Consider the following 23,313-nt stretch of genomic DNA (forward strand, 5'->3'; position numbering starts at 1 on the left):
CGCGGCCCTGCACGGGCACAGTGCGGAGCGAAGCCGCCGGCCCGCGACCGAGCACTCCGCGGAGCCGGCCCGGTACTGCGCCATCCCCATCACCGCGGCTGCGAGCGTGCGGGCTGCGCGAGACACCGAAATGGCAGCAGCGGGGCGGTCCGTGGAGCCCGCCATGTTGTACGGCACAAGGGGGCGCCATGTTGTCCGGACCCGGGAGCAGCCGTCCTGTACGGCGCCAATGTGTCGTCACGGGCGCGGGGCGGGCGGTTGGGTTTGAACGGGGCGGCGGCGGCCGGGGAGCGGGAACCGGGGCCAGGGACCCGGAAACCGGGATTCGGGAGCGGAGGCCCCGAGCGGGAGGTAAAAGCGGCTGAGGGGCCCGTCGGAGGAGGAGGCGGTGCGGGAGGGGCGGCCGCCGTTGGCAGGGGCCGGGGCGGGCGCGGTGGGGAAGGAGCGCGGGAGAAGCGGCGGGAGAAGGTCGGCGCCCCCCGGGAGCGGCTGGATGGAAGGAGGGCTGAGGCGGTGCTGCCTGAGGTGGGCGCGGAGCGTGTGGGGAACCCCCCGGTAAGGGCGGTGCGGAGCCATCCGAGGTAATTGATGTCTGGAGAACGCGTTAATGGGATGTAATTAATGGCAGAGGTGATTAATGCGGGGTTTGTGATCGATGAGTGATTGGCGCCTGGGCTGTGTGGGCAGTGAAGCGAGGGCGCGGGGACAAAAAGAGACTGAAAAAAAAAAAGATTATATCTGTTTTTCCTAACGGGGAAAAGGCCGAGGAGGGGCGGGATGGGCGGCAGGGATGGACTGAAGTGTTATGGAGCGATTCCCCTGTTCGCAAAGTCAAACGGGGGAATAAAAAGGGGGGGATCTTTTATCAGCGTAGCGATGGAGAACTCGTCCCTCAAGGATTGTAGAGGACTTTCAGACAGGATTAGAGAAGGACAGTTAAGGAAGGTGGTTGGGGAGTGAATTTCAGATTAATAGCCTCAATAGCAGAGTGATAAGGGCTTTGATAGCTCCAGGCTTATCTCCCACAGCAATCTTCCCTGTTCTTCCCTTCTGTGTGTGTTCAGCCTGACCGAGAGTGGGTTTAGATGGGATATTGAGAAGAAATTGTTCCCTGTATTGGGAAAATTAATTCATAAGGTTTATGTCTAAAAAGGAGACAGAGGAGTCATGTAGCTTTAGTCATGAATAAAGGGAGAGGCCATGGGCTATTTTCCATAGGTTCTCTCAAATTGCTGGAGGATGCAGCCCCCTTTTTGTCCTAATTTACCTTTCCTCATTGGCTGAGGTACTTGAGAGATACAGACTTCCTGAATTGCCTAATACAGACCTTCTTCTAATGTGCACCCCCTGTCCCCTCCTTTTCTTTGTGTATTTATTCTTTTTCCCCAAGTCCAGGCATTTAGCAGCACCTCGAATAAGCAACAGTTTGTGTCAACAAGTAACATTCTCCTGTTGCTTAACTCACCTGTTAGTCTCTGGTTTAGGCAGACTCATAATTTATAAAAACACATTCCTCTTATTCCTTTCGGGGGGGGTTAAGAAAATTGAGCCATGCTTTTCTGGTTGTATCTAGAGAAGGAACAAGAAGCAACAGGCACAAGCTGAAATACCAGAAATTCAGTTTAGAGCAAGAGGGAAAATGTTTTGTATGTGTCAGAGCAAATGTTGTCTTGGATAAGGTTTGATCTTGTTTATCTCCCAGCATTTACCAGAATCTCACCTTTAAATAAAAGGTCAGATAACCAGTAATACTTAAATTGTTAGCACAGCTGTTTTCTAACATGATATACAATAGGAAATATATGTCTAATGTGAATATAACAGGAGAACATTGACTTGAGAGGCCTGTTGTACTTCAGAGCATTTCTGTGACTAGAGAAGGATGGAGAGGAAAAAACACAGCATCAAAAACTAATAGCTGGTTGTGGGTTTATGCAGTTTTCCTACTGAGGCTCATTAATGGTTTTGAATTTTGGTGCTGTATTTTATAGGAAAAACATATCCTTCAGCAATGGACAAGATTTACACAGACCCTGACATGGAAATGTGAGTTAAAACCCTCTAAGAATTTTACTGTGATATAAATATTGCCCCTTAGAGGCAAAACCTTTTGTAATGCACTTCAACATCCCTTTAATGAAATGTGTTTTCCTTTGTAAAGATGGCCAAGGGGTTTCTTAGGTGTTTGGTGAGGGGTTCATAGTGATGGATTGTCAGGAGATGAACTGATCATAGGGCTGGGGTGGGCAGTCTGTTGAGTTTTCCAAAGCTTATCCTGGGAACCAGTGCTGAAATGATCAATCTTTTCCAAACATGTTGTTTTTTTAATTTCACACTTGTAAAAATAAGACAGAAATCAATTTATTAACCTCAGAACCGTGGCAGGACCATTCAGGAAACTTACCTTGGTGCAATTTTGTGCCTTCATACCGATGCCTGGAAATAGAGCACAAACTTTTCCAGGCTATATAATGATAATATAAAAGCAAAACTTTACTTGGAAGACTTCAGGTACATAAAGTGATAAACAGTGCCCCAAATTAGATCCTTGCAATTGATAAGATGGGGCAATTAGAGTATGTAGCCAGTATTGTCCAGTGAGAGGAGCAGTTGGTTTGGTAATCTCCCTGCAGGGTTCTGCCCTTCTACCCTATCTTTATTATGCCAGTGATTACGTGGTGCAAAATAAGAATGTCCTTGGAGAAGTAACAGGCAAGACTAAAAAAAAATTTTAGGAATGTGTCAATAAGTGCCTGTTCACTGTGGGAAAGAAAGGTGGGAAAGTACTGGAAGTTACACTGAGGCGTTTAACAGTCTACAGAATCACAGTGCATGAAGAAAGCTAAAAACCTTAGGCATCAAAACCTGTTTCCCTCTTTCCCCTGCAGGGATAACACAGAGCACATCAGAAGGAAGCGACTGTCCTCTGTGAGTAACCTTCAGCATTCCTCAAAATAAAACTGTGTGAGGGGGGGAAAGGAGTCTAGGGAAGCTGACAGAGGAACTTGCTTACTCTTGGGAGTTGAAGAAAAGCATTCCAAAAGAGCCTGTCAGTCCTGAGAGGATTGACTGTGGCACTGCTGACTCTTAGAAACTCTCTTCTTGGAGCTGCAGCTGAACTCTCAGCTATTGTATTTTCTTTCAGATTTTAAAGGCTCCACGAAATCCTCTGGATGATCTGGGAAATGGGAATGAAATGACAGAGGTAGGTCTGCCCAGCCCTTTCCTACCAATCCTCCGCAGTGTTTTGCTCATTCAGCTGTGTCACTGTAATAACACAGGTGGTTTTAATGCACCATTTCTGATAATACTATTCATACACCACTTTTGTTTGGTTTTGTGTTTCTTGGAGAGCTGTGCCTGTCATGAGTAGCAACCTGTTGTGTTTTTTGTTGGCAGGACATCCACGTAGAGAGACGCAGGAGGAGCTCGCGCAGGGTCAGCTTCGCCACCACCATCAAGTGAGGGAGCTGCACACCTACATCCCTTCCTCAGCCAAAAAATGCTCCTTCCCCCTAAAAGTGTCCTCACTGAGTGATCACAAATAACTGCAAGCAGCAGGAAGATTGTTATATTGAGTTAGGTTGAACCCTGAGAGCCATTATTCATTTTTCTGTCTGAAAAAAAGCCCAATTTGGTGAAATTAATATAGTTATTATTAACTATATTGAATATTATTGAATGGAATTTTTGTTTTCCATCCAATTTCCATTCATACATCATAAATGTCACAATGGCATCTTCTCCCTGAAAGTTACAGCTGGATTCAGTACACTTCTGGCTTTTGATATCTCATTTCAGAACGTGTATAAAGTATTTAAATTGCTGCTGATTTTTTTAAATTTGCTTTTAGAGGTGGTTTTGTGTTTTTAAAAATTGGTGGTTTTGTTTTTAGCTGCAGAGTCTTCCAGCGAGATCTTAAGAACAGCACATCAGAGACAGAAAATACAGGTAAAACTCCTTTTTCTTTTCCTGACAGGTTTCCCAGACTATTAACAACAAGATTTTAGCTTGAATTTAAGAAATTAGAATTTTTCCATTTGGCAAAGGAACAACATGGTCAGCTCTTTATCCTGGCCTGGCTGAAGACTCCTTAGTCACAGAGTTCTTGCCTTGTGAAGACACATCAAGAGTGAGAACTTCAGAACATTGTTTTCTGTGCACTTCACTCTTGTCTCATGCTGAGTCAGAATTGTGTGGGTTGGGCAAAACCTTTAAGATAATCAAGTACAACTGTGATAATGTTTCTCACATTGTAATGTTGTCATTTTCTTATTTTTAGGGTGTTCAGCATATGAGAAGGATGATACCTTTACTAATCAGTAAGTATCATGTCTGACAGATATTTGTTAGTATTCAATGTTTATTACCAAACTGATTCCTCAGAAGAAGATAAAGCATTAGACTGGCCTCAAAACTCTTGTAGATAAAGCACAATGGTGGGATCTGTAAAATTAAAATCACTTGGTGGTAAAATAAAAGATAAGAGACTTTGTATGTGAGAAGGGGAATTTCACAGAATCACAGATTCTATGAAAAATAAAGAATTAATCTTTTCTTGTAATTTAAAAATTAAAATACCGCTGTATGTTGAACAGTGGTTTGGGACATAATAGATAATTTAATGGGAAAAATAAGGTTGTGACTCAAATTAGAATATATTGAAGACAGATATGCAGTGTCTGCTATCTGCTGCCCAGACCCACATGAGCTCTGCCACAGAATTCTGTGCAACACAATTCTCTGCCACTTCTGTTTACAGATCAAGACTTCCCTTGGAAACCTTTTAACAAATGTTTCTCAAACCCTTTTGTAGGAATGAAGACCCTGGGGCTGTTCCATGTGAGATCACTGGTGAGTTTGAAAACAGATTTAATAGCTAAATGACTCTGTTTATTTAAAACTATTGATTATGTGTGAGGAATTTTAATGTGCCTAGAGCAATCTCTGTGCCTTGGGAGAGCTCTCTGGATGGGCTTTGTCCACTGGAGTTGTTTACAAGGATTCTGTTATGGAAGTCTGGGTGGCCCTGTGAGGTGCTGAAGGGAGTTATGAAAATATTTTTCAGAATATATTTGGGCTTGATTGTATTTATTTACTCAGAGCATTGAGCTTCAGCTCAGTGGACAAAATAATAAGCAAACAGCACAAAACCTGGAGTATTCCCTTTCTTTCCACAGGGATGAACACTTTGCTTCATGCCCCCATCCAGGCCTTGGGGCAGCAGACTGAGGTATGTGAAGGCTTTAATTTTTTTGGTGCTGAAAATACCATGTCCAAAATACATCACAAGAATTTGTGTAGTAAAGATTAAAAATGTCAGTTGCCTTTGTAGTCACATCATATCTCTTGAAACTATATTTTGAAGTGTGTCCTAATCTGATAGTCATTAGACTGCAACATAAATAACTCTTCCTTCTGAAATTCCTTTACAACTTCTCAGTAATGAAGTAGTTCCTCCATTCTTGTCTTCTTTGCAAGCCTTCATGAGCCTCACTTACTTTTTTTACTAATATATGTTTTTAAGGCAAGTATAATACTCACATATTCCTTTGATCACAATTATATTTTGCAAAAGTAAGGCCAGCTAACCAGTCAGAGAAAATACAAATTCTTTAAGTATTTTATTTAACTAGTTACTTTCTAGTTCTGCCCTTAATTCTCTGCTAGATGCAGCAACCAGTTCTTATCTTACTTGATCATCTGATTTAGCAGTCACACTTGGAATGTGCACAGAGCAAGAATTGTTGTTTAAACTTAAATAACCACATATTCCATGTTTGTGTAACAGTAATAGCTCTAAAGCTAATCTGCTTTGTAAGGTCCCACATGTTACATTCTGTAATTTGCCAAAATCTTGCACTAACTTTTAAGACTACATTTTCCTTCCAAGAAATTAAGAATAGAGTTTATATTAAGAATATAGTTTATATTATTACTATAAATACGTCATTATTTATAATTTTAATCTAGATGTAATAAAAAATATTTCCCTAGAAAATCATATCCTATTCTAAAACAACAGGATTTGCATATCTACATAAAAACTCCATGGTCTGAGTCAGTCTTGTCTGTGCTATGTTTAATGTGTGGCTGCTTGTTTTACTCACGTGATGAGCTCACGGTTCAATTCCTTTCACTCTTGAGTGCAGTGTAGGTCACCAGGGGGGACTTGATATGGTCCCTTCCATTTCTCCTGGGTTGGTCCAAAACTCCAGGTTCTGATGAACACTGGATCTTCTGGTTTGAAAGGATGTGAAGGGGAGTCGGGTCCCAACGATTTGTTGTTAGCAATGTACATTTTAAAACTTACAGGGACTTAATTTTGATACTATTGTATTAATTTCAGTAAAATTTTGTGGCTTCCCTTGCCTTGTTGGTGCAGCATGGGAAAGTTTCTGGCCATCTAGAGAAAGTACCAAAATACTAAAATGTACCAGCCCCTGATTCTGCTTGGGCAGTTCTGCAAATTCAGTTTGCCAATAATTACCTGGTCAATTCCTCTGTTTTACTAGCCTTGGAGGTGGCCTGCCTTCCTTGATATTATTTTGCAAAACAAACAACTTATTTTTTAGTAACTGATCTTAATTTCTGTTATCTTTGTGCCTAATATATTCCTTTATAAATTAGTTACTATATTTTCTATTTCTTTAAGTGTTTCTTGATGGTTTTAGTTCTGTTATCTTATACATTAATTTATACATCACCTACATGAATTTACTAATTACTTGCTGGGATTTTCTGTAGCTTCCAGTTGTGGGGCTAGCTGCTTGTCCTGATTTGGTTTTTGTTCCCAGACGTTCAACATCTGCTAGGTATTAGTGCAAGGATACCTTTGTCAGTAACTTCTCTTGCTGTTTTGTCAGCTAATTGATTCGCTGTATTAACTGGGGAGTCTCCAAACTGATGTGCTTTACAAGGACATCCTGCTGGCAATATCCACTGTCCTCCTTTTTGTTCCAAACCAGCTGTGTCCATGTGGGACATGTATCAGCCTTTGTGCTTCTCTGTAGCTGCCACTGCTCTCAGGTATCCAGGTCACCTTCCCTTGAATTGCCCAGGTATTTGGACAGGCTGCTTCCATGACCCCAAATGCCAGCCAATGCCCCCAGTGCCAGATGCATCCTTTCATGCACAGGTAACTCAAATGGTTTGGTTCAAGAGTGAGGCTCCCAGTGCAGGGAGGTTCTTTCAGGGCTTTTCAGATGCTCTGACTCTCAGGAGTCCAAACCAAGTATTTTTGGTGGAGGATCATGCAAGGGTTTTGCCAGTACCCCAAAATTGCAAATCCATAACTGACATCATCCAGCCATACATAAGAAGGCTTGCAGTCCTTGGCTCTAGAGTCTGGCAAATGCGCTCTTTTCAGCTGCTTCCCAAGCTTCTTTTTTTCCTGCAAGATCTCAAAACTAAAATATGTTACTTCTTCTTTGCTCACTGGTGCTATTTTCTTTGACACCCTGTATCCAGATTGTTCTAAGAAATGTAGCAGACTTACAGTAGCATTGAGTCACTTACTTTCAGTCTTAATTGCTGCCAGAATACTTTCCAATTTTATGTGCTCTCAAGAGTGTGCATGAATTAGCTACCACTGGATGAGTATCAGGAACTTTTCATTAATGGCCCTCAAATCTTGTATTGATCTCTAACTGATAATATTGATGTGTTATATTCTGATTAATATTCTTTCAATATTCTAAAATTTTTCATAAGTCTCTCCAGCTTCCCCTTGCCTCAGACTTAATAGGATATTTGTTTTGCTTTACCAGTCTGGCTTTAGGTTTGAGAGTAATCCTCACTGATTTGGCCACCTTTGATCCTCCAGGCATCTCAGTTGCTGATACCAACAGGGTTACTGCATTCTCTGCCTCCTCTGGCATTTCATCCAACTTTTCTTAGTCCTGTAACATAAAAATCTTTGCCGTGATGGCTTTTGGTTCTGGTGTTTCAATTTGTATTTCCCCATCCTAGAAAGTTATTTGAACGTGAATTTTTCCCAATGAATCTCTCCCCAGCAAGGGGATTGAGCATTCAGGAATATACAGATTGGTGTTTCCCCCACTGTTTTATTAATTTAAATAGTAATTGTTGTAAAAAAGACCTGTTCTCTTTCCTCCCTGTTGAACCCACGACATTTACAGGTCCTGAGCTAAGTTTTCCTCTGCACATATTCAGTACTGAATCAGTTGTTTCTGTATCAATTAACAAATTTACCCTTTCATTCCCAGCAATAATGTAACCAGGGCTCAGCTGAGGATGATTCCCCTGGCTCCTATGTGGGGATTTCTCATTTTCACTTAAATTCTTGGGCTTGATGGCTTGAAGAGTCTGGTTTGGGTTCTGTGTTTGATTTGCCTGGCTTGGGGGCGCTCCCTTTTCTAATATCCCCTTTCTTTACAAATTGCCAAATATATTTCAGCCATCAGCTACCACAACACAAAGTGCCAAATACATTTCAGACATCGATTATCACAATGCAAGTTGCCAGATATATTCAGCCACTGATTACTACGAATTACTAAAATATACTTTATACAATTCACCAATTGTTTCTGATGGAGGGAGGTCCTGAATCCTAATTATGGTTTCAAACACTTTAGCAGCTCTATCTGAGTTTTCTCTTTAAACTCCTGCCACCTTTCTCCGTGACATTAAATTCACTATTAAAAATGAGGTTACTGGACCATAACCCAAACTACCTGCTGGAGGGAAGCCTCAGAACTTCCCTGGCATCTCTCCCAACATCTCCTTGCTGCCTTCTAGTGCGTCCCACAATTGGACCAAAATCCTCCTATCCCCTAAAACGTTCTTTCTGTTCCAGTCCACTTTTCCAAGACTCACTTATGTGTCTAACTGTATTCACTGCTGATTCATGATTCACCTCCTTTATTCTTTGCCACAGAGCAACCATCAGCTCTTAAATCATCCTCCTCCTCTTCTTGCCTGCTCTTTAAGCACTTCTGTCCCATGCTGCACACAAAACACCACCTCTTTCAACCCTTTGCCTTTCTTTTCCTTTTCAAGTGTACAAGGAATTTCATCCCACTTACTTCCCATTCTACAAAACAACATTAATTGCAATATATGTTATTCTGTAAGGTTCTATCCTTAGGCCACATCTCTTCATCTTCCAGAGTATAGAGCAGCCACCACTGATTACAAACTTTTATAAGTTCTTCTTACACAATGGGCACTGAACAGTTCCATAGGCCAGTAGTTTCTGGAGAACAAGTTGTGATAATTCACCAGGTGTAGACAGTTTATCATCTGGTAACAAATATATTAATTATACTTGATAAAATATAATATATCTCATTACAATTTCCCCCCACAGCTAGAAAACTGTAAGTGCTTTCTGTTAAAGAGACTAAATTCTCCCTTATCAGTGGTAGAAAAGCCTTCTGAAACATCCAGCATGGTGCTGCTTCTTTGGAGCAAGTGGACAATTAGCTGGTGGAAATCATGTTGTAGAGAAATAGAAAATACTGATCCATAAGCCTCAGTAAGTGGTCTGTTCTTGCTAAGATGTGGCTAGATGTGAGGTGTAAGATGAGAGGCACTGTTTCATAAAAAGCCATTTAAATGTTATATATTTGCATTCTTTAGTCATTGTCCTTTCCTCAAATATGCTACTGCTGATCAGGGAGTCCTGAAATTAGCAGGTTGGTTTCTTTTTAAAAAGACTTATAGAGCTAAAACTTTAGGACTTTACCTTAATTAGCATTAGCTGATTTCTGTTTTAAATAGAATAAAGCATCGATCATTTGTTTCAAGTGCCAATCACTGAATTCTCCTTTTTTTGTTGTTTTCCAGTGGCATGACGTGGACCACACCGCTCCAAGGATGGACAGGCAGAACGCCACCCTCCTCTTCTCGGAGGAGAATGAGATGGAGATGACAGCCAGTCACACAGCTGTGATCTCAAGGAACCTCAGAGCCCACCAGCCCGACAGAACTGAGAAAATAGACTTCACCTCTTTCCTGGCTAAGTTAAACTCCAGCCAGGGGAAGGCAGAAACCAGCAAGGAGTTGAGTTTGCTCTCTGACTCCACAAACCATCCAGGCCCATCTTTGGAACAGAAGGAAGAAGCGACTACTGTGAAAAAAATAGATTTCAATGAATTTCTGCTGAGACTGAAGTCAAATAATCCTGCTGAGAGACCTGACAAGGACAATGTTGGCTGTGTCCCTTCCCAAGGCTCGGGAGACGTGACACGACTGTCTGGGGAATTTGGCTATTCCCATGAGCCGCTGGACACCTGCAGTGTGACAAGAGTGTTTCGAGGCCAAGAAGGCGGGATGGACATGACAAAATGTGAGGCAGCTGATGTTAAAATTCCATTCCCTGGCGTCAGTGAGGTTCCAGCAGAGCAGTGGGAGTGTGAGGATGTTACCAGGGCGTTTGTAGATGAGGGCATGGACGTGACAACCAGTCACACTGCAAAAGTGTCCTTTGCCCTCTCCACTGTCAGGAACCAAAGTCTCAACTTGCAAAAGGATTTCCCACCCACAGAGTTAGATAATTTTGTGTTTACGAGAGAATCTTATCATGACTTAAATGTTCAGCAGGACGCTCGATTTTGTGCAGACAGAAAAACAGCAAGTGCTGAAGGCAGAGGAGACACCCTGGTGCTGCGAGCTGGGAAACAGGAGGCCACGGCATTGTCTGGCATCCAGGGATCTGTTTCGTCTGAGACCATCTTCCGAGGGGACAAAACTGTTGTGTTTTCCAAGTGTGATGACATGGAAATGACTGGGAATTACACAGACATCATCTATGAGGCCAGCACCACATCACAGAACAGTTCATGCCACAAAACCTGTGAAAAGCCAGTGAGTACCAACCCTCCACTGGCAGGGAGCAGATCCCTGGCATGTGGCAACATCCCAAAGGGTCTGTCACCTGGAGATAATCCTGCTGCTGGGCCCTATAAAAACAGTGCACATGAACTGCCTTCAGCCTCAGGTGGACACGTGGAAAACATGTCTCAAGCTTGTAGTCCTGCTGCAGCCAGCACTGGGTTTGGCTCATATACACATTTTGGGGCTGGTGGTGTCCTGAAGAGCAAGTTTGATCCCTCTGCAAACCCCCAGCTTGTTTTTTCAGGTGAGAAGACAGTAATATTTGCAGGAGAAGACATGGACTTGGGTAAAACCTGTGTTAAGGACGATGGAGAGAATGGTGACAGTGAACATCCAGGAGCAGTGTTCACCTCTGTCACGTGCAAACCTCATTTCTTGAGTAACAGATCTATGTCTTCCAATGTAACTGAGCAGGAAGAAATGGAAATAACAAGATGCCATACTGTTTTCTTTGATGGTCAAAGCAGTGAGATAACAGCAGAGCCAAAACAAATACCCTGTAAAATCATTCCAAGAAAGAGCCAGAACAAAAATGTCACTGAGGGTGCCATATCTGCATATTGTGTAGATATGGACAAGGAAAATGTTGAAGTGAGGAGTATTGATAGGAATATTAAAAAGAGTCAGGCTATGGAGAGGAATGCTCAAGCTCTTCAGATGATAATGATTGATAAGAAGCTTGGAAAAACCAACTTCCAGGCAGGTGGTCTGAGTTCCTGTGCCAAGAGCACATGTCTGTTACAAGAGCAAAACAGGGGAGTCCCCAAGAATGTCACTAACACTGGTGCATCCCTGGCTTTGCAAAGCCAAGAAGTTGTATCACAGCCTCTGGGAAAAAGCCCTGCAAGCCTCCCAGATTTCTGCACAAATGACACAACAGGTGTGTTTTTAGGTGATCAAAGCATGGACATAACCAAAGCTCATCCTGCTGCCTTTGAGATTGCTCCTATTAACATGGAACAGGAATCCAATAATTATAATCAAAACGCTGCACTATCCAAGCAGCTGCAACAACAGCCCTTCCCATTTTCCAGTGGTCATGGTGTGGATATCGGGAATCAAACTGCAGCAATGGAATGTGGGGACTTGACAATGAACACCAAAAAGCAAATTGTTACTGCTTTGGCTCCAAGTGGTTCATTTACTTTCAGTAACAGTCCTGCTCCCTCTGGAATGAGAGGAAATGAACAGTTTGGGACAGTAAAAGGAATAAATGCAGATGGCCAAAACTCAGAGAGGCAAGAGAAACCCCCGCCTGTGAGGGCAGTAAGCAAAGTATTGCCAACCCGAGGAGACTCTGACAGACATTTTTCCATGGGTAAAACAGGTTCTTTGAGAGAGGATTTAAAAACTCCTCCCTCAGCTCATGGGCTGCTCCAGAGGGGTGCAGAAGAACCAGTGTGGGCCAGGACATATGAGACACCCAAGGAAAGTTCCCAGTTGTCTGTCTTTGGAGAAAAGTCTGTTGTGTTTCTCCACGGTGAAAACATGGACATGACTGGCAGGTGTGTGGTGATGGATCCAAATTATAGCTTCAGGGTTGTTTTGTCACAAAACAAAGCAGCACCTGGATGCTTTGGTCAAGGTGGAACTGAAACAATGTCCTTGGAAAAAGGGGTCACGACGACAATGCCAGTGGAGCAGGGTGGGCAGGAGGCTGCATGTGGCAGAACCATCAGTTTTGCTCCAGCTGAGGATATGGAGATCACCACAACTCACACAGCATGGCACAGACAGCCCATCCCAGCCATTCCTGCTGACAAGACCATTGTGTTTACCCATGAGCAGGAGGACATGGACATCACTGCATCCCACACTGTTGCTGTCAGTAAAAACATCTGTGGGTTTGAGGCGCAACAGGTGCCCCACACAAACACCCAGCAGCCACCACAGCACATGCATGGTGGGTTGGTGCCCTGCAGAGATGAAATGGATTCCTCACAATATCCTACAACAGCTAAGGATAATCCCAGCATTCCCTCTTCTGCCTCGTCAGACTTGGTATTTCCTAGTGAGAAAGGAGTTGCCCAGGTCCCCAGTGGCACAACACCACATTCCATTTATTCTGTCTGCCTTCAAGAAAGTACTGCAGATGTGGGGAAACCAGAGGATCATGGCCTTCCCACGGATAATTCTGTCCCTGTAAGCAGGGAGCAGGCTCTCACACCACCAGAAAAGCTGCAATCAGAGGGAGTACCTTTTGAGTTCCCAAGTAAGGACCCTGTGGACCACAGGGAAGAAAGTGGCAGTTTGGGATCCTGTGTTGCCTTTCCCATGCAGGGATCAGATCCTTGGAAGGGTCATCCAGATGCCCCTGGTACTCAGAGGAACCAACTAGTCGAAGAGGATTCATCACAGCCTGGAGATTCAGATTTGGGCTTGGCTGGAGCAAAGCTCATTCCAGCTGCTAACAGGGAATCCAAGAAAAATGAGGAGCTGTCAGCTGAAGGGGAGGTGCCTCCAAAAGACTTCCAAATAAGCTCTGAACAAGCTAGGCACCCTTTGGTCAGTGACAGTTCAGGGGATCAGACACAAGCCACTCTTCCACCAGCAGCTTCAGGTATTATAGGCATTTGTTCAAAACTGACGGGTTTGTCAAGGAAATCTGTTTCTGTTTCCAAAACTGCTCCTTCTGACCAGTTACCCAGTTCCTCAGCTCAGCCAGAGGATACAATGGGGTTGGGAAAAAACACTATCAGTGAAGCAAATAACTTCTTTGAGCCCAAAAAGCAGGAGAACTCAGGTCTGGACTCTGGAGCTGATCCCATAGGAACGACGCCTAAGGATAAATATCCAGGAATAAATATCCCTCTGGGCATATTCCAGCCTAAATTACCAAACAAGAGAAATCGTGTTTCCAGTGCACAGGACATAAATACAAAATCAGACAGTGTAGAAACCCCAGTTCCAGCAAACACCAGTGAAACCCCAGGTAACAAGTCCAGCAGGCAGAACTTCAGTCCTTTTCAGTTCATTGCAGAAGAATTTCTCCCTGTCTGCCTGGAGGAAATTGATTCAAATGAATCTGTCAGCTCCGAACTCATGGAAAATGCTTGGGATGATAAAAATAAAAAACAAATCCCCCACCCTGAAAAGGATCCATTTGAAGAGACAAAATCTTGCAACAAGAAAAGAGCTTTAGGACAAACTGAGGAGGATTCTCAAAGCCCAAAGAAGACCAAGAGGGATCAACATGTGGATGCTGGGACCTCTCAAGACTTGGAGGTAAGCTTGGTCCCTTACTGTAAGGATATGGGAACACCACCAGGGCTTAAATTTTGGTGGTGTAAGTGGATCTGTTAGTAGATTTTCTTGTTTTTCATAACCACCAGTTTGCTGTCATTTTTCTGTGTGATTCTCTGTGATTTTCATTGTTTTACCAAGTTAGAAGAATCAGGTTGGTGTGTGCAACAGTCCTGTACCAGGCAAAACAGGCAGAATGAGGGATTTGCCCATTTTAAACCATTCTCTGCGTAGTATCCCTTTAATCCTTTCAAGGAACAGGTACAATAAACCACTGATCCAGTTAGGTTGTCTTATATAACTACAGTAATTTATATTCTAAAAATTTGTTACTATTAGGTGACTTTTGATGTTGTGCCTCAGGACCAAGCAAAAGTTGATGAAGCTGGAGAACCTCCAGATCTCTCAGCTAAAATCCCTGGGTGTCCTCACGCCAGCACCAGCAGCTCCCTGGATTCTATGAAGGCTGACATAGAGTCAACAAGTAAGAGACCATTTGTGATAAGAGTCCCAAGCCTTGTGTTCTTTGCCCTGTAAGGATGTTATTGACCCATTAACCCACCAATACCTCCCACTTTCTGTTTTGTTTTCCCAGTCCAGCGCAGCAATCAGGTGGAATCCCATCTTCTCACAGACAGCATTTGTGAAGAAAATTTATGGGAGGTATGGACAGGGCTGGAAGACAGCAATTTCCTGTCCTAACAGGAAAAAAATTCTATGTTTATTCACTAGTGAGCATTCTGTCTTGAAAAATGAACTTACCAGTATGTTTCTTCTCAAATGTACAGAAATTTCAGAGTGGTGCTATCACGGTTGGGGAGTTTTTTACTCTTCTTCAAGTCCATGTTGTGATTCAAAAGCCCAGGCACAGCCAGCTTCCAGCCAGTGTGAGTGGAACAATATAATTGACCTTAAATAATACTCCTTTGTTGGTTTGGGTTTTAATTTTTAGCAACTCAGACATCTTTAAACAAAAACCAGAACAGATTTCCATTTCCTTACCAAATACTATATATTCAGGATTACTGTTCTTGGATAAATATGCTAATTCTTGCTTTTATTGTACTTAAAACAAATTTTAAATTTGAAAGAATTAGAAGCTCAATCTGACCTTTTCACTTTTTCTTCTCACTGTGTCTGTCAGCCACCACTGCCTGCAGCTACTCTGAGCTCCTCCTGCCTGTTCTACTCTCTCCTTTAGAAATGCTTCACTATGATATTGCTACTCTTTTATTTCCTCACCTGAAGAAAGGGGAAAAAATACAGAACAGAAGTCTGCCTTCTAAATACTTTCCATTTTTTATTTAAAATACTCTCCTAGCTTAGTTACAGTTTACTTTACAAATTTATTCATACTGAGTTGTCTCTAAGTATTCATCAGGCTTAAAAGCGCTGCTACTGTGGGCTAGTGACACCATCCCCACAAAAGCCCCTGAAAATTTTCTCTGAAGGAGTGGAAGTAATTAATGTCAGTTATTTATGAGCTTTACTCTACAGGCAGCTTGCTGAAATACCCCTCTTGTAGTTATTTGAGGAATAAAGTTCCTAAGGCTTCTCTAAGGCTTGGGGGCTTTAATACTGAATTAAGCATAACTTTGAATTAAGCATTGTTTTGTTGGGGAGCACTCTTTTATCTGCATAACATATACATATTTTCAAGTCTTCATCTAAAAGGGAGGCCTCTTTCAGTAATATTTAATTTCATTCTTATGAGCTCTTATGGTGAGGCACATATCCCAAAAGGAAGCTTGTGCTCTGGTGTGACGAAACACGAGACGTGAAAGCAGAATTGAAATGACTGGAAGTTACTATTTCTGAAAAATATAGATTTTTTTTTATTTTTTCTTCCTACTTTTCCCTGTGTTTTTCTTCAGTGTGCAGTCAGTGCACCTCCCACTACAGAAGATCTCATCTACAGCCAGTACATTCACCGGCCCAAGCTGAGGATTTACGAGGAGGATTGCCAGGACCTGTCTCGGAAAATAGCGGAGTGAGTGGTTTTCCAGTCACACAGTTTATCAGTAATTCCATTTTTTCAGCTCTGGGTGCATGGGAATAGCCTGAAGAAAGTTAGTACATTACATACAGGAAAAGTAAAAATATAGTTATTAGTTTGTTACAAATTTAGAAGTGATTTGTGTGAATATCACTGTGCTGCTTTAAGTGGTCAGTGAAATTGCTACAAGACTTTCAACTTTTTTTCCCTATATTTCAGGTTAAAGCCACATATGAATATCCTGGATCAGCCCCTGGTGAACGTGATCAGGAGTTTGTGGGAAGTAATGAGAACCTGCACTGATGAAGAGGTAATGCTGCATGGAGAGAATGCTTGTGTGTAATGAAGAAGTGAGGTTAATTTATTTATTCACATCAAATAAGAACCAGAATGGTCACAAAATAACAGCAGGTGAAACAAGGCAAAATATTTTCTCAATGGAAAACTGCTGAGAACTTCCAGCATGTCAGGAGAATGGAAGGAAATGTATCCCTTGAAATATATTAAAGGGGAAAGAAATGACCTACAGTTACTGCATAGAAAACCCAGAAAATTTATAAAAGTATCTCACAAGAATTGAGAAGGTGGATCAAAAGATTTTGTTTTCTGTGGTTCTAATGCTAAGAATAAAGATCTATTCCTTAAAAATAAAGAGTCTAAGTTGTTTAGAGAAATGGTATTTTTCATAATTCATCGTTAGTTTGGTGTAGGGATGTCACTGAGTTTGGGTGCTGAGCTAGAGTCAGAAAGGTTTATATTTCCATTCACTTTCTCTTCTGTATTTCCCATTCATCACAGCTGAGTAAGTTTGGAGCAGAACTGAACAAGATGAAATCCTGTTTCACCAAGGAGGCTAAAATCTTGTCTCATAATGAGAAGGAGACATTGTACAGGAAACTGCTGCAGAGTGCTGAGGTAAGGAGCCACAAGGCTGCAGGCATTTACCTTTAAAAAAATCACTTCTACCACATTTCATGTCTTTAAATGTGTAGGAGCTTAATTATTATAGTGTGTTCTCTCATGGAATTTTCTTTCTTATAAATAGATTTCCCTTTTATTTATATGCAAATACAACACTGGGACAGTGACATTCTTGCAGTTACACTGTAGGAACCTTCTGCCTAAGAGTTTTGGTGATTGCCAGAGAGAAAAATTAAAGGAAACACCACCAAAAATGAGCTCTTTATACTGTAGCAATACCAGTGCTAGTAAGTAGGTAAGTAGTAGTAGCAAATATTTAGGAAGAAATTCTTCCCTGTGAGGGTGCTGAGGCCCTGACACTGGTTTGCCCAGAGAAGCTGTGGCTGCCCCTGGATCCCTGGAAGTGTCCAATGCCAGGCTGGATGGAGCTGGAGCAAGCTGGGATGGTGGAAGGTGTCCCTGCCCATGGCAGGGGGTTGGAATTGGATGGTCTTTAAAATCCTTTCCAACCCAAACCAGTCAGGGGTTCTCTGATAAGTAACAAGGAAGTGCAGAAGCAATGCATTGTGACAGGGATCAAAGATGTGAATATATTAAAGCTCTAGATTCAGTGAGTATTTAGTAATTTCTTATTATTGGCTACTCCCCCATGGTTTGTCAGTTGCCTCTCCCCTCTAATGATGACAAATTTCACTAGCTGATTTAATTAATCAGCAAGCAAAGAGCCCCACGGTGATCCCAGAAGAAAATTCAGCTTTTAAAATAATATCATTGACTCAAGTACAATTTTCCCATCTTAGGAGCAATACAGAAAGCTCCAATCAAGAATGGAAAAGGTGGATGAGTGGGTGAAGGAGGCAGAGAGCTCTGTGATTGCTCTGGAATCAGGTGTGTGTTTCCAAAGAGGTGGCCAATATGCTGCTTTCTCTTTTTTCTGCAGAGATACTGTTTAAAAGGTCAGTTGAGGATTCTGTGTTTGTGGTTGTTTGTTACAAGCTGCAGCCAGAACTTGTCATTACTGTGTAATGATGCTCTGCTGTTTCAATTTTTTTTCTCCAATGCCTTGAGTAGAAATCCAGTTGCACAGTAGCAGCTCTAAAACAGTGCAATAAAACAAGTCTTGTTTGTTTGTTGTTATCACATTTGTTAATTTTGAAGTGCTGAGATTTCTAGAGCCCACAAACAAACAAAAGTAACTCTTAAGTATTGAATCTGGAAGTTCTGCACCAACCTGACACTTCTTTCCCACAGATTCTTTTTGGGATGAAGAGGAAGCTGGCTGCAGTGCTGGAACAGCAGGAGAGCAGAACATACAGAAAGGTGATGGAACCAGCTGAATGCACTTTTTGTCTGGTGTTTTGGAATCTGGGGAGGATGATACTCAACCCCCACCCTGATGCATTAACTCTGAGGGATGCAGACACTGCTGCTGTCTTTCCTGCATTGCACATAGCTAATTACATAGGTGTTAAAGAATGAAAAGGACTTGTTTTTCCCTGGAAAAAGGGAATTTAGAACTTTCTACCTGAAAAATGTGTGCTGGTTGTCATATTCAGCACTTTATTATCCAGTAATTATAACCTTTATAAGAACAGTGAGTGCACAGCAAATTAGGGCTGCCTGTGCTGCTCTTTTCTCTCATTTTTCCTTTTCTGTCCTTTCTTCTCTTTGCTTTAGAATTGCAAAGCATCACAGCCCAAGAAGAGGAACTTCTGAGGTAAGATGTCAGTGAGGATTTAAGAATAAGGTGCAAACTCAGATATTAGAGGGTTGGTCTGTTTTTTAACCAGTGTACCACATCCCATGAGATTGGTTTATCCTTGCAGAGAACTGTCAGAGATGGATGCTGAAGATGAGCTTAATTTGGCTGAGATGGAGAAGCTCAAGAACACTGAAAGGGCCTGCCTGGAAATCCTGAAGAAATATGAGTAAGGAAAACACCCCCAGGTTTTCTTTTTTAATAGCTGCTTCTGGGGGCTCATTTGTACAGGAATATGTTTGGGTTTGGTTTTCCTTGTTATTTGATGTGGGAAATCTTGGAATGCCCATCTCCTTGCAGCCTAAGGTAGGCAATAAAGCCTTGGCAAACTTCCATTCCATTAGCAGCTTTGCAGTAGTGTTCAGGGTTTCTACATCCAACTCTCCTTCAATCACCAAACTAACATTTATATAAAACTTACAGTAATATGCTTGCATTCCCAAGAGATTCTTATATTCTGTTGGAATTACAGGCTCTATTTGGCTTTGGAAAATTTCATTACTCTATGATGTGATAAGAGCTGCAAGAACATTTAATACTCTGATGTTTGTCCCTCAGAAGTTGTTTGGGTTGATTGATTGAAACTTGAGGTGATGGTGGGTTTTTTTTCTTCCTATTTTCAGCTTCACTGAGTGGGAGTTGATAGAATGGAGTGAGCAGCGAGCTGTCTTTAATTTTCTTTATGATTCTGTGACACTCACAGTTGTGTTTGGACCCCCAATAGGTGAGTCACAAAATAGGTAGGTTTGTGTTTTATGAATTTGCAATGTTAAGAGAATAAAAACCTAAAATGTCCATATTTGTAAAGATCTGCTGAAAGGAAGTAGGAAATAGAAAATATACCACAGTGTGTAAGCTGAGAGGAGTGACTTTGAATATGTTTTTCATATGAAAATTCAGAAATTTATATAATGCATGGCTGTTTCTGGAGATGAAGAGCTGTAACTCCAGAGCTAAGCATGGAAATAAATGGGGATTCTTTTAACTTTCTTTCTCAGATGATGAGTTTTTTGCTGCACGTCCTTCCAGAAGCATTGTTAGCCTGGACTTTGAATCTTTCCTGGATGGTGAGATTTTTGAATACTGTGAAAGTAGCAGCCCTGCTAATCTTTTTTGGGAAGACTAAATGTGTGCTTGATTTTCTAACGCTTTATGAAATGGCTTTTCAAAGATTTCTGGTTTTCTTTTGTGTTGCAGAGGAACAAGCTCCACCCTCCACATATTTAGTCCAAAAACTCATCTTCCAGTTTATTGAAAGTCGGGGATGCTGGCAGAAAAGGTGTCCCAAACTGTGCTATTTGCCCCAGGTAACATTCCAGGGAAACTTAGAAGATGCTGAAAAAAAAATCCAATTATTATTTTCTGCAACAGAGAAAACAGGGCTGAGCTGAGAACCAAAGCACCTCAATGAAAGCTTCAGGAATGCGAACCAAAATCTGCTTCAGGAATATTCTGAGGTGTGAGGGCAAATATCTGTCTCTGAAGGCAGGAGTCCTAAAAGCTGAAGTTTATTAAAAAGTTTTTTGCCTTTAAAAGAAAAAAAATGAGCTGAAGGTCATTTTGCCTCCTAAAGAATGTAGGTTTAAATTGCCAAGCCAAACTTTTGTGTTGCTGCGTGGCTGTTGGCAAAGCTGAAAGGACAAATTTAAAGCAAAAAATGTACATTTGTTATACTTGTACAATTTCATTTTTCCATCCAAACTGAGGTAGCAGTTAAACCATGTTTATTTTTTGTACTTTCTAGGATGAGCTGTGCATTCAAGCATCACATAGTCACCCCCTGAGTGCTGATGTTCTTTTTCTGATTGCTCCCCCCAGGCTCTATTTGACATCTCCTTGGTGGTGAATCGCTGCAAAACCTTGGGAGAGGAGTTGGAATTTCTGCAGAGGTGGGGTGCAAAATTCCAGCTCCTAGAAGCAGATATCAAAGACACAGAGTGAGTAAATACAGAAAATTATGATGGGATTGTTGGGGTGTCCTGTGCAGGGCCAGGAGCTGGACTTTGATGATCCTTGTGTGGATCTTTTCGGACTTGGGATGTTCTCTGATTCAATAAGATGGAGTTCACAGTAGCCTCAAGAGGGAGTTTCTAGATAATCAGAAGCAAAACACTGAAATAGTTTCAATGTGCTTTTCTTAAAAGTGACATTTTATGCAGCAATTTTTAAGAACAATTTATTTTCATACAATTGCACTGCACTGTCCCAGTGCATGGAAATTAGGCTGTTCATGGATTAATTGATTCTATGACTATCAGACAGCCTCTCCTTCCTTGCCATTTTCCTACTTGACTTGCCTTTCTTAAAATATTGAGGCCAAATTGTAGCAATACAAAGGAAACAGAGCAAAGAGTTCACCTGTAGCTTAGGGCTTTTTTTCCTTTAATCTTGTGTTTGCCTCAGCCAAGCAGAATGAGTCATGGAAGGAGGGATGCACTGAAACTAAGTTTCTTTACTTTCCATTTTCCCTTGCTACTTCCCAAATTTGTGGCATGTTACAGTGGTACAACACAAATACAATTTCACCTCATCCTTCCATTACTGATGCATATCTTTAATTAAGAAGTGCCCAATTATGAACCTGCTCTGCCCACCTTGGTGCTGTTTCAGAGGTTATTCTAATTTTGTAGCTCCCTTTGCAAGAGTGTCAAAAACCCCATGGAGCTGGGGGTAAATCAGTCCTACTTAAAGCATTAGAAAACCTTAGCTGCCTGGGAATGTTTCATGTTTTTAGTCTCTATTCTCCCATAATTTCTGGATGGTTCTGTGAATTACGTGTGCATTAACTTTTTCTGTGGGGGAAGTTGGGAGTTTGCATTATGAAGTGTTGATAAGGTGTGAAGGGCCTTTTTTATCTCATTCTTGAAGTTCCTGTGGGTCTGTACTGGAACTCTTTAGAAGTTACTGTGTTTCTTGCATCAGTGACATCACTTATTGCTACTCCTGGCATTAATTCCAAGGTGGAAACAGCCCATTTGACTGTTCTGCATGGATCTGTGTGTTTATTTCCACAGGGTGAAGCTTCTGTTCTCCTCTTCGGTGGCTTTTGCAAAGTTTGAGTTGACTCTGACTCTCTCTCATGATTACCCATCTGCTGTACTTCCCTTCAGGGTCCAAACTCACATTGGGACTATTGGGTGAGCTGGCAAAGCACTGCTGCATGGGAATCCATCCCCAAGTTGGGATGGGGATTGAGCACTCGGGGTCCTGTCTAACACATGTGATCATTTTATCTTCCCCAGGGAGAAGGAAATTGCTGCTGTTCTCTCCAGAGTTCCAGCTGGTCACCACTATCTGCAGAGAGCAGTCATCTCAATCCATCAGAATCTGCTCCAGGGTCCCAGATGATCTGCTGGATCCACAGGCAGGACTGAAGCAGTCAAAAATGAGTAGTCAGTGAGTTTAGTCTTATGAGAATTCCAGCTGTGTCTCCCTGAAATGGGAATGCTGTCACCCACTCAGCTCTAGTATTCCTGCCTATTTAGTATCCTTGTGGCTTAGACCAAGTAGAACACTTGGTCTAAGCCACAAGTTTTACAAAGGCAATGGTGTCTAAAGAGGAGAAGAAGGAAATTCCAAGATCCCTTCTAAGTTCAAGGTGCCTTTTGTCTACTCACTGATGGTCATTCCTGCCACAGATATTCATGACTGGATAGTCATTCCAAGCATGGATATTCTTCTGCCATAGTCAATTAATTTTGTTATTTACAGAGCTCTTGGACAAAACAATGATGAGTGTTCTTTAAATTATTACAACTGGAATTTACCTTTGCTGTCAATACTTCACTACCACATACAATTTAACAGATCCCACCACATCTGGTGTTTATCCATTGCCTGGAATCCCTCCCAGGCCAGACACTGTATCCCTGCATCTGATTAATTAACCTGTAGCAATTAACTCCAGTCACCAAAGTCAGAAATATTTTTGGAATTAAGGCTAAAAATCCCTGTGCTTGCCCACAGACGTTGGGATGCAACAGCCTCAAAGCCATCCCTGTGATTCCCTGGCAGAAGTTAGTTCTGACATTACCGTAGTTGAGCACTATCTCTGTGTGCTGGGGCACTGTCCCAGTTTGGAATGCCATGGAATTTTAGTGAGGAGACTGAACTCCTTAAACTCGGGAGCATCTGTGAGCTCTAGCTTGGTTTTGTGTATAATTTTGTGTATTATGTGGGTCTTGCTGTTGGAACTGATCTCACCCTGTGTTGCCGAGCCAAAGCACTAATCCTGGCTCAGCTCTCAGTTCTGCAGCTGCAAATCTCTGTACCCTGTAAAATATGTTGAATTTAAAAATGTTTTCCTGTATTTTAGTGTTTATATATTTTGTTTTTTTACAAAGTTTGTGTCTGTTTGAAAAGTGGAAGTTTAATAAAGATTGGCTTTATCACTCTTCCTGTTTCAAATGAGGATTATGGGCTGCTCTATTTAAACTGGTTATTGAAAACTCAAAATATTGAAATAATTTTGTTAAATACGTGGGAAGACTTTTCATAATATCATTTTTTCCCTTGGCTTTTCTACTGCTAC

General features: G+C 41.9%; 1 protein-coding gene across 4 annotated transcripts; it reads left to right on the top strand.

Annotated features, from left to right (window-relative positions):
* The first annotated feature begins 11 nt into the window (after positions 1 to 11).
* On the top strand, positions 12 to 23,176 carry KNL1 (kinetochore scaffold 1). 4 transcript variants are annotated; one of them, XM_072929606.1, is made up of 26 exons: positions 12 to 72; positions 1,992 to 2,046; positions 2,889 to 2,928; positions 3,146 to 3,205; positions 3,400 to 3,461; positions 3,896 to 3,951; positions 4,283 to 4,322; positions 4,817 to 4,854; positions 5,181 to 5,233; positions 9,814 to 14,088; positions 14,446 to 14,590; positions 14,702 to 14,769; positions 14,895 to 14,993; positions 15,981 to 16,096; positions 16,322 to 16,412; positions 16,901 to 17,017; positions 17,824 to 17,911; positions 18,275 to 18,343; positions 18,701 to 18,740; positions 18,850 to 18,951; positions 19,406 to 19,506; positions 19,781 to 19,849; positions 19,980 to 20,089; positions 20,601 to 20,719; positions 21,797 to 21,919; positions 22,025 to 22,269. In XM_072929606.1, the coding sequence occupies exons 2-26, from the start codon at positions 2,012 to 2,014 to the stop codon at positions 22,128 to 22,130; spliced, it is 6,222 nt and encodes a 2,073-aa protein (XP_072785707.1). In that variant the 5' UTR covers positions 12 to 72; positions 1,992 to 2,011; the 3' UTR covers positions 22,131 to 22,269. The 4 variants fall into 4 exon arrangements, with proteins under 4 accessions (XP_072785707.1, XP_030129604.4, XP_030129605.4 ...); XM_030273744.4 differs by lacking the exon at positions 12 to 72 and adding an exon at positions 120 to 351 and having other exon boundaries at positions 22,025 to 23,176; XM_030273745.4 differs by lacking the exon at positions 12 to 72 and adding an exon at positions 120 to 351 and having other exon boundaries at positions 14,470 to 14,590.
* Positions 23,177 to 23,313: the final 137 nt, after the last annotated feature.

This window comes from Taeniopygia guttata, chromosome 5 (assembly GCF_048771995.1).
Source record: "Taeniopygia guttata chromosome 5, bTaeGut7.mat, whole genome shotgun sequence".
Taxonomy (NCBI): domain Eukaryota; kingdom Metazoa; phylum Chordata; class Aves; order Passeriformes; family Estrildidae; genus Taeniopygia; species Taeniopygia guttata.

Excerpts from the sequence above, each read along its gene's own strand:
- KNL1 (XM_030273744.4), top strand. The coding sequence starts at position 189 with ATGTTGTCCGGACCCGGGAGCAGCCGTCCTGTACGGCGCCAATGTGTC. Across the intron at positions 17,018-17,823 it reads AACTGCTGCAGAGTGCTGAG|GAGCAATACAGAAAGCTCCA; the intron begins GTAAGGAGCCAC and ends TTCCCATCTTAG. Across the intron at positions 18,344-18,700 it reads AGAGCAGAACATACAGAAAG|AATTGCAAAGCATCACAGCC; the intron begins GTGATGGAACCA and ends TCTTTGCTTTAG.